We start from the raw sequence: 17,184 nt of genomic DNA on the forward strand, positions 1-17,184 counted from the left end.
GCTGTTCCTTCCACACACGTGCCATCACGATCAGTAGTGGTCTACTCAGGCGCTTTATGGAGTCTGGACTTATTTGATGTGGAATTAAAATTCCAAAAGTATAAAAACTGCACAATGGTGCTAAGTTTTTTTTTGATTTTCTGTTGCAAATGGTTGATTTGGGATTTGGAGGATAACTTAGACAGCAGTAGGTCTGTTGGGACATAGCTCGGCAGGCAGCGACTTGCCCAGGTGGTTGGACAGCTGCCCGGCCGGGGGTCAGACCTGGCCAATGCCACATTCACTGAGCTGTGCTCTCTGCTTGCAGGTGCGCCAGGCCGCCTTCCAATCCCTGGGCCCTTTCATTTCCACCTTCGCGAATCCCTCCAGGGCCGGCCTCTACATTCGAGAAGATGGCACCCTGAGCATCCGACCACCGGCTCAGGATTTGGACTCTGATCTCCCCTCCGGGGCCCCCTGTGCAGGCAGTTCTGGCAACACTTTCTCAGCCTGGTGAGCTCTGAGCAGGATAATTACCAGGGCCTACACGGCACCTCAAGCGTCCACCTAAAATTTTAGCAATTATCTTGTCTGGAGTTTTAGTAACAGTGACCTTCCGGGCAAGATGGGATATTAGAGCTTTAATTATGTAAAGAAGCAAAAGTAATTGCAATAATGATTTTGAAACATGACTACTGGGTTATAAATAATGAAGCTACTGTGTCTCCTAAATTTAGATAAAATATTCATTGAGGGTAGTGATTAAATAACCTGTAAAGGAAACTTTCTCTTACTTTTTGATTAATGAAGTTCTTTGGATAATTTACATAGGCAAGATGTGAGGTCTCCCAAATGGCTGTTTGTGCCCTGGTGTCACATGCCCATAAACCCAGGATGTTATCTGCACGCACAGGTGACAGTCCTGACCCACCATGAGGGGATGCTATCCCGCCTTTCTAGTAAGTTCTAGTGATTGATCTTGGAGTTCTTCATCTTTCCTCGGAGGTCGACGGGCACACACCAGCCAGACTGTCTGAGGTCATCGCTAAGTGGCTCTCCCATGCTAATGTCCTAGCGGAGCAGGAGAGTAGTGACGTACAGCTCAGAGAGTATACATCTTTTCACCACTGGTGCTCCCTCCCCTCCGTCCATCTCCACCCAAATTCACTGAGCTCCTGCTGATGTCCGCCTGTGTGCGGCACCTCCTCCTCAGGACTCTCCCAGTGGTTTCGGTGGCTTTCATGTCCCAGTGGCTGCCCCCTGGTGGAGGTACTGACGACAGGGAGTGCCTGTATTCTGCCCACTAAGGCTGTGACTGCAGACGCCAGGGCTCATCCACCCCTTGGACAGAACGGAGGGACTGGCTGAACGTCTGCATGGCATCTTCAGCACGCAGAACACTCCCGAGGAGGGGGGCAGCGGGGACTGACTGGACCTTTTATGCTCTTGGGAGGTTATGAGCTTCTGGCCCTAGGAGGTTGGATGGCCAGGTAGAGAGGAGGACGGGGCTTGGGAGGATGTGGGGCTCACGTTTTCCCATTTTACTTGCAGTCCGTGACACGGTGCTAAAGCACTCCCTCTGCCTTCCCTTAGTTCCACGAAGCCGCTGCACCCGGAGCCAGACCTGCCCGCAGGAGGCATGCCAGTGGGAACCGGTGATTTGCAGCGGGTCGTTAGCTCTGATGGCCTCAAGGCAGACTCAGTAGAAGACTCTGCCTTGGCTGGAGCCGAGTTGACCAGGCTTTCCCCGGCGACCAGTGCCTCCTTGAAGCTCCCTGCTGGGAGTGACCTCCCCATCCACAGCCTCCCTGGACCAGGCTCCTCTACCTGCCCAGAGGGTCCTGAGGATGTATTCAATAATTTCATTTATTGGCGAACTCCTCTCCCTGACATAAGCAAGGACCTAGAGCTGCTTCTGAGTGAGGCTGGGCCCCAGGAGGAGGGCTGTAGCAGGCCTGAGACTGTGCAGCACAGCTGCGTGGCCAGGAGCGAGATTCAGAAAGTCCTTGATAGTTTGCAGGAGCATCTGATGAATGATCCAGATGTTCAAGGTAAGCATTGTCTGCCATGATGGAGGAGGAAACAGGGTATCTGGGGGTTGTGTGCTGGCTAGGCCGTGTGCCGCTGCGCCTGCGTGTACGTGTGCGTGTGTGTATGTGTGCTCACTTCGTGTGCACTGTGCACAGATGGCCAGGAGAGGGTCTCTCGGCCCCAGTGCCACCGGAGCCCTGGGGACCTCTGTGCAGGGCAGCTGTGCGAGGCTGAAGGTCGCTTAGCTAGAATGGCAGGTAGCGTGGGGGTGTATCTGTAGCGCTGGAAATTTTATTAGCTCCTCAGACGCTCTTACCTCACTTCCTATGTGATGGGGCATTTTCTAGGTACGAACAACTAAGGATGATGCTCCTTTCGGAGCTTATTAGCTCAGCCCTGAGCCAAACTTTAAGGTTTTTGTCTTTGTACAGCAAGGGAAAGTACAACTTCTTCTTTGGGGTGTTTTTCATGTTATGACTAGTGCTCCCACTGAGCGTCTGATCTGGGAGCCAGGCCTCGCGATCCATATCCATTATCACGCCTCCTCTTGCTCTAAACAGTGCTATATTTGTATTCTTCCTTGGGTTGGGGAGATCGGGAAAAACAACACTTGCTGCTGTTGCCGGGCAAAGATTTGTGAAGCTTTCGGGAAAGGAAATATGAAAATCAAGTTAGCCCTGTGATTATTCTTTCTCTTTAAATTTATAAAGGAAATTAAGTCAATGGTTGCCGAAGGAATGAGCACATGTAACATATCACTTCTAATAGCTATAGACAAAGGTCTGTTTTTGGAAACCACATTTCTAAAACGGCGTTCATGTCAGTGCTGGGCCCCAGGCCGGGTGCTAGGCAGCAGTGACGGGCACATGGTTTCGTGGAAGGAGCTCCATACACTGCCACCAGCACAGGCTGTGGCGGGGGCTGGGACGGGAGGCTGTGTGACGCACTGTGCTAGCACAGGGCAGGATGCCTGGGGCCAGAGGGAGTGTCCAGGAGAAGACCTTGCAGAGCGGGAGGCATTTCATGTGGGCCCCAAAAGGTGACAGCTAGGAACGCACTGCAGAGAATGGGGAGGGCCCTTGAAATCATTTGTAAAATCTTGCATGTATGTGCGTGCCTCATTTCCATAGTTTTTGTCAGAGCTCAGATCGATCCGTGACCCCAGAAGTTTCAGAAATAAACAGCATGTTAGGGATTTGGGGACTGGCTGCAGCTGGAGACGTGACTCGGACCATCGGGAAGGCCCTGGTGGGTTGCACTAGGGAGGTGGGATCTTGTCCTGGGCTGAGTGGGGAGTTAGCTATGAACTCTAAACATTTTAATGAATCTTGAGGTCTGTTGAAGTTAACTTGTAGAAAGCAGGATGTAGGCACTATTTTGTGTGTGTGTGTGTGTGTGTGTGTATCTGGAGATGGACATCAGATTGTTTTTACAGAAAGGTGTGTGAAATACGTCATCTGCTGTTAGGAGGGTCTCGGGCAGTCATGCTGTGGACAAATGAATAGTCCTTGGGGCTTGGTGACGAGATCTGTACTCATCTCTGTGCACAGAGATGGATCGATTTCTGTGGGTATTTGGTGTGGGGAGGAGCAGGACCCCCTCACCGAGTGCGTGGACCTCCCAGACGCTGGCCTTCGGAACAGCGCGTTGTCTTTCTGTGAGAGAGGATGGAGGTGAACTCTGACTGTCCTCATTGAGGCGTTTCGAGTTCAGATTTGATGCTCTGTGCATGGCTGGCGTTTAGTTGGAATAGTTAAAGTTAATGGCCGTAAATATCACCACCTCCCCGAGAGCTCATTCTGGGACTCCAGGGCCTGCCCACTGCCGGGACAGATGTGTTGACGGTGCATGCGTGTGGCGCACCTGCTTCCAGACTGGCTTGTTGCAAAGACCCTTCTCAAGTGAATCCCTACAAACCAAATAAAGTTATTAAAATTCTTCAAACTTCTCTCCCTGCAGCTCAGGTCCAGGTCTTATCAGCTGCTCTGAGAGCCACACAGCTTGACTCTGTGATTGAGCCCGAGCACGAGGGGGCCGAAGGTCGGAACGAAGGGTCCGTTTCAGCTCCCGGCCCTGCGCCTGACAGTCCCACGGCTCTCTCGGCTTCCTCAGCGCAGAAGGAGCCCTCTGAGCCCAGGATATTACGAAGCACAGTGAGTGTTTGCCCTGTCCCTCTGCCATGGAGGGCATGACAGAGGTCACAGAGCTGCATTTTCTTTTATTACTATATCCTGGCAGAGATGATAAATGGCAAATTTAATTTTACTCTTAAGGTCATGTTTTGGATAACTAGACAACCAATCAGTCAGGTGATTGATAACCCTGACTCTCCTCCACCAAAACAGAGTGGGGAGACCCACAAGCACCCTCCTGCTTCTTCAAAGATGTCGAGTCTCGGGCCTTTGTGGGGATTGACCATATATGTGCCAGTTTCCCTGTTGCTTTACAAGGCGGGTTCTGCGGCCCCTAGAGCTGAAAGGCAACCTTGGCCTCAGCAGGCGGACCGCCACGTCCAGCCCTCGCTCCGGCGATGCTCATTGGGCACGTGGTCACCCCAGTAGAGGTACTGGCCAGCCATCAGAGGAGAGACTTGCAAAGCAGCTCAGCAGCTTTTATCCTGCAGCCTGGAACTCGTCCCGTGAGGCGGGGACTCGGCATCCAGGAAAGGGAGGGGGCCCGAGGCTCTCGGGCACTGGAAGTCTCCATCGCTTTCCAGCTCATGAGGGTGGAGGCTCTGATGCCTTCCGAACTCCTAGTGACCGGCTCTGACCGCTCTGAGCTGGGGTCCTACCCAGGTCAGGGCGAGACTGCAGAATTAAAATCAGGGTGGGGTCCAAGGTCTTCAAGTCCTGGGTGTGTGGGCATCTCCTCATTTCCTGTGCCGTTGTGGATCATCTCTTCAAGCCCGTGGTCTCTAAGGCCAGAGTACCGATTGTTCCACCATCCGTGCAATGGATAATTGGATCCTAGCAACAGAATGAACTTATCACCTCCCTTCCCGTCTAGGCCTATGCCAATAAAACAAAACAAAAGACCCACTTAGAAGCCTGAATATAAAATGTTTAGGAGTTTGTGATGGTTGTCTTTGATTCGTATAAAATGAGGGGGTAACCTATTTTGCTGGTTTATTTTCAGAAATAGGCAAGAAAATGGTTGTTACCCATGTTGCCTAGAATGTGGAAGTCACAGGTTAGGTAGAAAGGCATGGCTATGTCCACTGTGGTGGAGACCTGATCGGACTGGGGCTTCTTTGTCACGTGCAGAAGTGAGAGGAAGGGAAATGAGCAGATTCTTCCAAGTTGGCTCTGCTGCCTGAAGGATTTTTGAAGGGCTCATGTAAGCCGACCTTCGGTTTATGTTGTAAGATGTCAGGGCTCTTGAATTTGTGGCTTGATTCTTCGGTTCCACTGGGAGCAGTCAGGATGCTTCCAGTTGCAAAAGAAGGAAAAGGGACCAAAAAACTCCCAGAGCTTAGCTGGTAAGGATTGTGTCATCTCGCAGAGACGACAGAAGAGTGGCTGAGGCCGGGTGGCTGGTTAACTCGGCTCTTTGCATTGACCCTGCTCGCTGCTTTTCTGCCCTCCCTTCTTAGCACACCACCTGAGTCTCGAGATGCCCTTTGTGGGGGATGCGGGGGTGGTGGGGGTGTTGCTTGCTTCTCACTGGTGTCTTTTGACTGCCCGGTGGCTTTTGGGGGAGATGACCTCACAGTGCCAACTGCACTGAAAACTCTGGAATCAGATTAACTCCCGAAAGAAGAACAGTGATTATTACACATTAAGGTATATGAAGTTACGAACTTGGAGAAATTGAGGTCTTAGGTTATTATGCCCAAATATTTCTGTTTTATCCTGTCCTCTATTAAAATAAGCAGTATATTTCAGTGAAAATCTTGGGAATTGAAGGCTGTGGTAGCATGCCTCAGAGCAAACGAAGCATCTATCGGTGTATTAATCGACTTTCCTGGATCATATATTGAGCTGATTTGTCAGGATCCATTAAGCTGGTAGACAGTATGACATTTCAAGTGCACGTGGGAACCCATGTGATGGGTGGTGGAGAAGGTCAGGTTCATCTCCGCTAATGTAATCAATGATCAGAGACCAATATGTCACTGTTGAGTGTTCTTGCTCATATTAATTGTTAACCTACTGTAAAGGTTCATCAGCAAACATTAGAAGTGTTTGTAAATGTGAAAATCGAGGATAGTTTTCCAGGTAAATACTCCTTTATGGGCCATGTCTTCCCCTGTCTTCCCCTTGTCTGTCCGCCCGCCCCGACGGGTCCACACTGCTGCGCATCTCCAGCTCCCCAGAAGTACTGGATGCGCTTGCTTGCCCTGCCGTCTGTGTGATTTGTGTCTTCATTGTGTGACTCTTACCAGGGAGTTGGTTAACCATCCCAGGACCTTAGGCCTTACAGTGGTCAGTGCAGACTCAAGTGGTGGCTTCTCACAGACATCCACCTGTCTTCTGTAAAGGCCTCAAGCAGTCTTGAGATGAAAAATGCATGATATCTGTTTGCCTTGGCCCCTAAAATCACTGACCATACCCTCCATACCTGTGCAGTTGTCTTTTTTAACATCTGGAGAGAGACCCCTGACTCCCAGGGAATGCTAGTCTTGGTCTGCAGCGGTCATTTCCAGCACCGAAAGCAGATTCTTTGAGGAAGAACGATAGGATGGCTCCGTTTTGGGGGTAAGTTGGTAACGTGTCCGATCAACTCTGCAGGACCCCGGCCGACCCTGCGGTGGAGCCGTTGACAGTCTCGAGATGGAGCAGAGGCATCTCCCCGCCCCAATTAAGGAGAATAAGTCTAAATTACAGGTTTGTTCCTTGAAAAGAAAAGCAAAAAGAAAAGTCAAAATGTCACCTTTTCTGGGAGTTAAATTTACGAACGGCCATGGGAACCAGATATTTTTCTTCCGTCAATATTAATGACATATCTTCACTCCTTCTTTGTGTTGCTAATATTTCTAACTTACTAAAAAAAAACCCAACAGATTTTAAAGGAGTGCTAAAATCTTTCGAGCAATCTAGAACAGTATTTTAATAAAGCAAGTCAAATAGGAGAAAAAACCTGACATCTGTGCATTGCGTTCGTATTTAGTGTCTATTTCTACAAGTCATTTCAGGGTTGTTGTTTTTTTTTCCGTAATCTGAAAAGTTTTTGACAGATTCTTTGATTGACCTATGTTTGGCTTCGTTTTTTCTTGTGGATAGGCTCTTGTGCTATGTAAGATCTCTTAAATGTTTGAAATTATCTTATCACCTTGTCCTGACAGAAGAGAAGTAAGTGGGTGTTGTCATAGGAAGGTGCTGTCCCGTCAGCTGGAAAAAGCCATTGACAGCATGCCCCGGCTGGGGCTCTGGGTGCTGGGCAGCTACGAGAAAAGATCAGATCGTTTCCATTCTCAAGAGCTGTGTGCGTCAGACTTAACCCAGCCTTGGTGCCCAGACTGTCCTCTGAGCCATCAAATGTTAGACGAAGTAAGAAAAGATGAGCGTGGGCCTTGCTTTGCATGGTTTGGTCCAAGTTGAAAATTTCACCTGCAGACAAGAAGGCCACCCATCCAGAGCCCCGAGCTTTTCGGAAGGCCTCGGTTTCCCCTGACGTCTCTGCTTTGCAGTTTTCACCCCCAAATCCCAGACTCCTTGTTTTTCCTGAGCGCGCTCCTTCTTCCCTGCGAGCATGATGGTTTCCTTTCTCCACTGTTTCCCAGGACATAATACCTCAGCCCCTGCTAGATCAGTACGTGTCGATGACCGACCCCGCTCGCGCCCAGACCGTCGATATTGACATCGCCAAACACTGCGCCTACAGCCTCCCGGGGGTGGCACTCACCCTGGGCAGGCAAAACTGGCACTGCCTGAGAGACACGTACGAAACGCTGGCTTCCGATGTGCAGGTACGAGGAGCCCTTTCAGAGGCACCCACGGAAATGGGGCGGGCCATCTGCTGGGGAGGAAAAGGGGCGTGCGCGGGGCTCACCGGCTTACCAGTACCGGCTGCGGATGCCCTTGGCATATTGACGGGGCTCCGATGAGGCGAAGCCCTTGGCGGCCTGTTCCCAGGCAGCATCAGGTTTATTCTGGAAAGGCCACTTACTCTGTTGGTGATGTGGCCTTGTGCTTGCTTTCTGCGGTTTCTCGGTCCTCCTGCGCGCTGTCAGTGGAAAGTGCGTCGGACCCTGGCCTTCTCCATCCACGAGCTGGCTGTGATTCTCGGGGACCAGCTCACAGCTGCTGACCTGGTGCCCGTCTTCAATGGATTTTTAAAGGACCTGGATGAAGTACGAATAGGAATTCTTAAACACCTGTATGATTTTCTAAAGGTAGGAAGAAGGATTAAAAAGGAAAAACAAACCTTCCCTCTTCCAAGCAATTCTTAAAGCCCGGGCTGTGGAAAGAGTCCGTGGACAACTGGAGCAGTAGTCTGGGTTTCTTGGGCTCAGGGGTACCGTCTGGAGGCTTGACACTGGGTATTCTTGTGGTGATGGGTATATATTTTTTTTATCTTTCCTCGTAATCTCCCTGTCCCTTGGAGTCCTAATTCTGTGGAGTATGGTAGACATGTAGCCTCGTTGACTCTGTGAGGAGGAAGGAGCCCAGGCCCCCTGGTCACACGCGGTGTGCCGAGAGTCACCCAGGGGAAGAGCCCAGCTGAAACCCAGTCTCAGTTCTGCCTGAAGGGCTCTCTGCAAAACATTGCTGCTTCCCTGCTTGCCTTCTTAATTTTTTTCCTAAAGGGATGATGAGTGTAAAAATAAGACTTTAAAAATGACCTGGAGAAACTAATTACTTGCATCTGCATGACCATGAGCTGCCCTTGACGGATGGGGGTGCCTGATGCACTGGGCTTGGTCTAGCTTTCCCCTCGTGGTGCCGGCATAGGCGAGCAGAGCCAGCTCCCCGGGAAGCAGCAGCGGCCTTGTCTTCGGAACCCACACACATACGTGTTGTTTGCAGGCAGGAAATTATGAGAGAAGGAAGAGCTGGGGGCATGTGGAAATCCACAAGCACTCACCGGGGGAGAGGTTGGAAGCATTCAGGGGTCCATGTGAGGGCTGTTCCCAGCAACGTTAATTCACAGCCACCCCGGGTGAGGGATGGAGTCCAGGGCAGTAGGGGAATGCCCAGTCCTTGCCAGGGACAAGTGCAGAACTTCAAGGGTGATCAGACAGTATATTTGGGGTCATTTTGAGGGGTTCTCTATTTTTATTTATGTATACATTTTTAAAAAATAGTTGCTTCATGAAGACAAGAGGAGAGAATATCTTTATCAGCTTCAAGAATTTGTAGTGACCAATAACAGCAGGAATTGGAGGTTTCGATATGAACTAGCAGAGTAAGTAAAACCTGTTTGGGGATATGAGAAGGCAAATTAGATGGAATAATTCTTAATTTTCCTACCTTATAATTGATTTCTAAACTAGCAGTAATAGTGTTCTTGCGGATAAAGAGATTATGTTTTTATTAAGGGATAAAGTGAATTCCGAAGCTCTAAGTTACAAATACCACGGTCTCCGGGGAGACATTCATTTTCAGATGCAGACAGGGCTCGAGTCACTGTGGAATTAGTGTGTTCTGCTGTTCTCTAAGGCAATTTATTCGAACCAAATAAAAGATGAATCACCCACTCTTCAATATTTTCCTGTTAATCGGAAGAGTTTTTGCCAGAGCTTTCCTGAACATTCTGAGCGCAGCCCTCTCTGCAGGGCACAGCGTGGCGTGTGCACTTCAGCTTCTAAAGAACATGATGCGACAGAGAGAGACAGGGGAAGGTCTCACCCAGACCAGACGATTATTAGATAAAAACGTCGCCCAAGGTGGCTGCTCTCTGTGCGTCATTCTGTGTGTGAAGGGCTTATTGAATCCCTGCTTGTGCTGGCCAGGGGGGTGCAAAGGGCGGGCGCTCTTCTCTAGCAGCCACTGCGCTGAATAAGTCTCCATCCCCAGGCGTGCCCCGCGCTGTGCCACGTGCTCTGCACAGTGCCCAGCGGGTTTGGTGGCTGTGGTGGGTGGCCGGGTGGCCATTTGCCCCATGCCCAGGCTGTCTCCCCCCCCAGCTTCAGTTTTCATTTTTCTTACGCTCCACTGGAAATGTCTCCAATCATTGTCTTTGCTGTAGAAATCCATCAAGCTTTTGCAGCTATTCAGGATATGATTTGGCCTGTGCCAGGGGCAAACTAAAAGATTTTCTCTTTGCTGTGATCTTTAATCATTATGCTTAATTTGAGAGATTGAGCTTTTAGTCATTATGCCGTGTTCCCGGCTTACATCGGAGACAAAAACAGGCCCCTGTTTTCCACGAAAGCCTCGCGCCCTCTAGCGGCCTCGCGCGGGAACTCGGCCAGGTCCGACTCTGGCTGGGCGACCCGCTTCCCCGGGGCGGGCGGTGGGGCCGGCGGTGGGGGCGGCGGTGGGGGCCGGGGCTGGGGGCCGGGGCTGGGGGGCTGGGGGTTGGGGGCCGGGCCTGACTGATCCGCTTCTCCGGGGCCGGGATCGCGACCAAGGGACGGGGCCCGGGCTGACCCGCTTCCCGGGGACCCCAGGGCTGGGGACAGGGCCGGGGCCGGGGCCGGGCCGGGCCGGGCCGGGCCGGCAGGGCTCGCGCCGCCCACAGCGTTATCTCGGAGCTCTGGCTATCTTCCATCTCGGCCGTGGTTATTGAAGCCGGACCCGCTGATATGAATTCCGTGCTCCCCCTGCCCGTGATATTGCTCTCATTTTTCTGAAAACAGAGCTTTTCGATATGAAAGTATTCACCGGCGCTCCTGGTTTCTAGTTCTAACTTCCTTCCAATCTCTTTTTCATTTCCTTTCGTTGCTCGCGTGGAGGTGATGCCATTTATTTTCCTCCCGCTCCCGCGTCCCGGTTGACAGACAGTGGAAGCCGCGGCGGCGCTCCCCGGGCGCGGGGCCGGCGCGCGGTTCTCCGCAAGCGGACCGTCCGCGCGTGGGGGCGCAGGCTCGCGCGCCCGGGGAGTCACCGGGGCCGGGCCGGGCCGGGTCGGGGCCGGGGCCGGGGCCGGGTCGGGGCGAGCTCGGCCGCCGCGGTCTGCGTGCCGGGTCTCTGGGAACTCGAGCGCTGCCTATTTTTACCTTATCTGATCTGCAAAGTTTTATGTGCTTTCCAGCCGATAACCTCACGGGGAAATATTATCCCTGTTCACAAATTCCTCGGCCTCTGTTTTACAAAGTGTAATTTATTTCCTTCTTGTTTGATTTGTTTGAGTGCGAGATGAGGAATGAAGATTTTTTTTCCCCCACTTTTCTTTGCATGGCATTTCACTCAGCGTCTGCTTTTGGCATTTCACCGCCGGAAAGCCGTGCTGGGTCTTCACTTGCCTTATCTCCCTGCCTGGCTAGTTTTCCCTGTAAGAGGAAAGAAGAGTAAAGAGAAATTAGTAAGGAGGTTTTTTGTTTGTTTGTTTGTTTGGTACCCCCCAATAATTTATTTATTTATTTCTTTTTTAAAAAATTTCAGACAGCTGATACTCATTTTGGAGCTCTATAATCCCAATGATGTTCATGATTACTTAATGCATATTGCCTTAAAGTTGTGTGCAGATAAAGTTTCTGAAGTTCGGTGGATCTCCTTCAAACTAGTAAGGAATCATGGCTTTTTTGTTTGTTTGTGATTTTTGGAAGTAGGAATATTTATTCCTTCCATTTTAACTTCTTTGATTTCTGCCCTTGGTTTCTCTGGATACCTAGGAAACCAGCCTTTAAATTTTGAAATTAGTAAACTGTATTACAGTTTTATCAATACATAGCATAGTTTTTTTTTTTTTTTAAGCTGTATGCTTCAGTGATAGAAATGAAAGATAAATCATTTTATGTGAAAAACCCTTCAAACCATGGCTCAGTGTTCCTTTTAAACTCAGACTGGGCTTGACTCAACAGCATGGCTTTGTAGAAAAGCAGTCAGTGGGCAAGAGCTCCAACGTAGAGAACTGGTTCTGTCTTGCTTGGGCTCACACCAGCTGAATACCACGTGGGGGGGGTGTCACTTGAAAATTCTAATTTACTAAGGTACTCTGATGCTATTACAAGTTTACAAAAAAATGACATGTTCTGAAAGGTAATGATTTAGTTATTATGCAAGGGCCATTTTCTAAAATTCGGAATCTTAAGATTAAGAATGTATTTTTCTAATGCTGGGCCCTTTCTAAATTTTATTTCTAAGAAGGGTTTCACGTGGCTGAGTGCGCGTATGTGCATTGCCATGTACTTTAACATCCTTTCCCCTCTGTGTTCTAATGATGACCGTGACAAAAATTAACCTTCTCCCTTGCTTATAAATTCATTTTAAATGTGCATAAACATGTCTGTTTTCTGCGTTGAGTAGGATTCATGACTCAAATGGATGGCAGCATTTTAAATGTGCTCTTCTGATATTTCCCACAGGTTGTGGCCATTTTACAGAAGTTTTCCTCCCACAGTGAGAGCGCACTGGGGTTAAGTTTCATCAGTGAGCTCATCATCAGGTTCCGGCACTGCACGAAGTGGGTGGGAAGGCAAGCTTTCGCTTTCATTTGTCAGGTTAGCACGGCCTGGGGGGAGTCTCCCCTGGGCTTATGTTGCTGTGGACTGATACCAGATGCACCAGACACACAATCCCAGCCCTGAAAAACCAGCTGGGAATTTGGGGACCAGTGGACTGAACCCCTTTATCTTCCGGGAGATTGTGATCGGCCCAGTCAGGCAGTGATTGGCTCAGGGTTACCCAACCCGTCTGTGCGTTCGTCCTGTAGATGCTGGCTGAGTGGTTCCTGTGTGCCGGGCGTGTTCTAGAAGCTCCTGCTCTGCTGGCACCATCCATCTGGTGAGGTGAGGCCGAGGCCCAGAGCCCCGCATCTGCCGTGCCCGGTCCCAGGCCATGGCCATTCCCGGCACCAGCCCTCAGCCAGCTGCCTGGGAGGGAAGGCGGGGCCAGGAGCGGAGCAATAGGGCAGAGCTACTGAATCCCTCTAGAAGTGAAGTTCATGTCAGCCTGTCCAGCACCTCATGTCACACTCCCCACTTAGTGTCCTGGAAATGGGGCAGGTTCAGTTTTGCTGGGGCCGATGGCTGCCATTTCTTGGACTCCTCATACACCTGGTCCTCAGTGGTAAAATCGGCCATGGATCAAACACGTCACACCCATGTACTTTCAGACCAGGTGTTTCGGGTGAAGCAGTTGAAGCCCAGAGAGGTTAAGTAACTTGATCAAGAGTGCACAGCAAGTGTAAAGCCGGGATTCTGCTAACGTGCTATTTAAAAAATTTTACATTTTTCCCCATGCACATTTTCAAGCATGTACAAAGGTGGGGGAACAGCACGGACTCCCCATGAACCCATCACCCAGCTTTCCCAATATGACAGTAAAGCTGTTACTGGACTCTAGCTGACCCTCATACCCTCTTCCCCCACCAAAGGACTCACCAGGGCCCCCTGTCGGGCTGGCCGGGCATCACAGGGTATTTTGGCCCTCTGCTTTGAACCGGCAGTGGGTGGCGGGTGAAATGCCAAATACCCAGACCACAGGCCTCCCATCACAGACTTCTGTAAGGAAGACGCCAGTCCAGTCATTTTGTGGAGAAAGGGATAAATGAGATCTCTTTGCTTTTGTTTTTTAATTCTTGATCTGAGATTTAGAAAATCCATGATGAGACAAAAGGAAAAAAATACCCACTAATTTTCTTCAGGAAAAAGGAGTGTGTGTGTGCTTTCACGAATTATTAAGGATTTAGAAAACCCATGATATGAGACAGACCAAAGGAGGGGGGGCGTCACCTGATGGTTATTTCAGTGCGCTCTGGGGGGAGAGCCTGACCTGGGGGCTGGCGAGGGTCTGTGCTGTAGAGGCGACGAGCCACTACCTCTGCGTGGCCTCATCTTGTGAGAAACAGTTCCTGAACACCTGGTGCTCTTGTCTCCCTGTGGCGGGAAGGTCTGCAGGACTTTGAATGAACAGGACTGGCTGGGACTCGGCCCCCGCTGGTGCTCACAGACCAGGTGGCCTGTGGTGGCACCTCACGGGACCCCAGTTCCCTGCCCTGTAAAACTGGGCTCATTCTGGCTTCCGTAGCCCGCAGTGAGACACAGAGTTCTGTCAGGGTGGCAGGGAGCAGATGCGGCTTGTCCTCACAGACACGGTGTTTGTCCAGGGGTCGCAGAGAGGGCTGGGCCTGCACTGGAGTCTGGGGTCAGGTAGCCCGAGACAGGCCTGGTACCCGAGTGCTGGCGGCTAGCAGAGGGGAGGGCTCTCGGCCTTCAGCGGTGGGTGCTTTGCTAGATTTTTTGCAAAATGTTCTGCCGTCTCCAGCACATCCCCCTCATGTAGATGGGGAAACTGAGGCCCAGACAGGTGAAGCCGCTTACCAGGCCATGAAGCCAGTAAGTGACCAAGTTAGGTTTGAAGCTAGGCCTGTCTGACTCGAAGCCTTTATTTTTCCATCCGATTTTACACCACCTAGAACCCAGTCTTTGGTAAGGAATTAGAAATTGTTAACTATGTTTCTAACCAAATTCAGTGGTTGAGATTTTAAGATTTGGACACACACACACACACACACACGGTCCTCAGACCCACAGATCCCGAAATTACTTCTTTGGAATCGTGGAAGGGTATGTTTTTAAGAAGAAACCGCTGACCACCGTGGAAAAGTGTCGATTCTCTGGCTGTGGCTGTCTGTCCCGGCAGGCGGTGGCGGACGAGGAGTGCATCCCCGTGGAGCAGTTTGTGGAACACTTGCTCCCCGGCCTCCTGAGCCTGGCCTCCGATCCGGTGCCGAACGTGAGGGTTCTGCTGGCCAAAGCTCTGCGGCAGACGCTGCTGGAAAAGGGTACGTGGACCGTTTTTTCGAACTTACACATCTTAAAGCTCACCAGGCAGTGCACTGCCACACTTCCTCTCTAGGAAATTGCACGCATGCTTCAGACTTTATAAATCCGTGTATTAACTTTTATGCAGAATAGTTTGTTATTTATAAAATGTTTGAGTTTTCACATTTAACAAGCTTCACGCTAAAATGCAGAACTTCACACAGTCCTCTAGAAATGGGGAAGAATTTTGTAAATGTTAACGATGCAGAGAGCACGAGCTGCAGCAAACATCAGCCTTAATTCCTGGGAGGTCTGGAAGCAGTCACTGCGTCCTGAAGAGGACGGAGCTGGAGACTGTGTCCCTCAGCTGTCGCAGTGGCACCTGTGGCATGTGGGGGGAGCCCACCGCGTCCAGCCCGACCCCGCAAGCGCTGTCTCCCCGCTTCGCGCCCCCCGGCCACCCGCGCCCCTTCCTGCCCTCCGCGCACATGCAGTTCTTGCCTAGTGGAGGAAAGGAAAGATGACGTGGGAAGTTTTTAAATTATAACTTTAAAAATACGCATACCGGTTCTTGGGAGTCCATCTTTGAAATTTAGGAAGTTACTGTGACAAAAGTTGCTGAAGGTCTCACGTGTCTGCTTATGCTATACAAGTGCTTCCTTGTCCTGAGGTGTGGTTTGCAGAACCCCCAGCACTCAGGTGCATTTGGGAGCACTGGGCACAGGCACATGAGCCAAACTCCTGTGTTCTCTCTCCAGCGTACTTGAGAAATGCCGGTAACCCTCATCTTCAAGTCGTTGAGGAGACTGTCCTGGCCCTGCAGTCCGACCGGGACCCGGATGTGTCCTTTTTTGCCACCCTGGAACCCAAGTGTCGGGGCACCGCAGATGTGTGACTGCTGGAGGAACGGAGTTAACCGCCCTGGGCTCCCGCGCACCCCAGGCCCACCGCACGTGGGCGCAGACCACTCGCCCCCGCTTGTCAGGGGTCTCACCATGTCATACCTTCTGAGGGAGAAAAGAGCTCTGAAACTTTGAGGACAGGCACTCAAATGACCTCTTTCCCATGTGCAGCCCCAGGGACTGCCCTGGGGACGGGCATCACCCTCTGCGCCCCTGGCTGCTGACCTGGAAGCCTGCGACCGGGTTGTAGGACCAGGTGGCAGCTGGGCACAGGGGTCCAGATTGCCTTCTCCATGACAGACTGACTATGATTTAAAGCCCCCTCCTCCCAAAATAAAGTAGTTTATTAGAAGCTTTTAAGTCTTTCAGAGACTTGCATATTTGGCTTCACTCATGCTTTCCTGTAAAATATAGTTTATGGTATTAACATTTTATTTTTAACAAATAATGTACATATGTAAATAACTCTTGACAGGAAGAAAATATATTAACGTAATATCAGCCTCCTATCAGTGAACAGAACAAATACATCATTTAAATTTATGCTCCACTTGGAGTTGCTGCAAATATAGCCCAATTTGTTTACTTTTGAAAAATGTGATAGTTAAGGAAATCTGCTGAAGAATGATTTATGGAAGTCTTTCTAATATTGTACTTTTGTGTAAACTGTACTTGGAACTTTTCCTCAGGCACTTATCCCTCCCCTTCTTGAGGTGACTGTATCCGTAAAGATCCATACAGGCCTTTGACAGAGGCAGAAAGAAAGATTTTTCATTCTTACGTGTATTTATTATCCGACGTTTAAGAATGCGGGAGGGAAATTGATCATTGAGATGCAGGATATTGACTTTGCAGCTGATGCTTCAGGATCTTTAGCAGAGACTAGGAACCCCCAGTCCCGATCAGTCCACACACTTGCCAGGGATTTAGGGTTAAATTATGGTGCTTCAGAGTTCATTCTTCTAAAATTTAGACCAAGATGCTCTAGAACTTAAACGGTTTTCATGAATAACTTGAGATTCTATAAACATTTCATTAAATTCTGTATAATGTGTAGGCTCGCGTTATTTTTCTTGCTTCTATTTTTAATCTTGAAAGCAGGCACAAAGGAAGGAAGGAGTGGCCCATTTGGGGTTCAAGAGCTGGCTGCAAAGGGCATGTTGCTATTGCTGTTCTTTCCTTGGATCTTTTTCTTGTCCGTCTTTTCTTTCTCCCTTTTCTTAAAAATAAAATTTCTGGAGCTATATATTGAATTTCCTGGTATACAGGATATTGTCTCCCTCCCCCAAGTTCCACTGAGCTGATTCTTTAAAAAGAAAGGAAGGAATCTATACCGTGCCAAAGAAAATAAGGTACATGTGTGAGAATTTCAAATTGTAACCGGGGTGGCATTCGGGCAGCCCCAGCGGAGCGTGAACTTATAAACTGTGGAGGCTACCTATTAAGAGAAACAAAAATCAG

The 17,184-nt window shown here is 50.0% G+C and overlaps 1 protein-coding gene across 5 annotated transcripts in view; it reads left to right on the forward strand.

Annotated features, from left to right (window-relative positions):
* Nucleotides 1–16,779, forward strand: part of LOC122915940 (serine/threonine-protein phosphatase 4 regulatory subunit 1-like) — an 80,308-nt gene extending 63,529 nt beyond the window's left edge. For 3 of the 5 annotated variants that reach the window (XM_044262768.1, XM_044262767.1, XM_044262769.1), the window contains 11 exons: nucleotides 308–492; nucleotides 1,573–2,030; nucleotides 3,970–4,163; nucleotides 6,741–6,836; nucleotides 7,733–7,918; nucleotides 8,183–8,344; nucleotides 9,257–9,357; nucleotides 11,499–11,619; nucleotides 12,422–12,556; nucleotides 14,700–14,841; nucleotides 15,580–16,779. In XM_044262768.1, coding sequence (XP_044118703.1) covers nucleotides 308–492; nucleotides 1,573–2,030; nucleotides 3,970–4,163; nucleotides 6,741–6,836; nucleotides 7,733–7,918; nucleotides 8,183–8,344; nucleotides 9,257–9,357; nucleotides 11,499–11,619; nucleotides 12,422–12,556; nucleotides 14,700–14,841; nucleotides 15,580–15,716 — 1,917 coding nt within the window. In that variant the 3' untranslated portion in view covers nucleotides 15,717–16,779. Of the gene's footprint in view, nucleotides 1–307; nucleotides 493–1,572; nucleotides 2,031–3,969; nucleotides 4,164–6,740; nucleotides 6,837–7,732; nucleotides 7,919–8,182; nucleotides 8,345–9,256; nucleotides 9,358–11,498; nucleotides 11,620–12,421; nucleotides 12,845–14,699; nucleotides 14,842–15,579 lie in introns of those variants that run through there. The other 2 variants (XR_006386108.1, XM_044262770.1) reach the window with 2 other exon arrangements.
* The last annotated feature ends 405 nt before the right edge of the window (nucleotides 16,780–17,184 follow it).

This window comes from Neovison vison, chromosome 8 (assembly GCF_020171115.1).
Source record: "Neovison vison isolate M4711 chromosome 8, ASM_NN_V1, whole genome shotgun sequence".
In the NCBI taxonomy this organism is placed as follows: Eukaryota; Metazoa; Chordata; class Mammalia; order Carnivora; family Mustelidae; genus Neogale; species Neogale vison.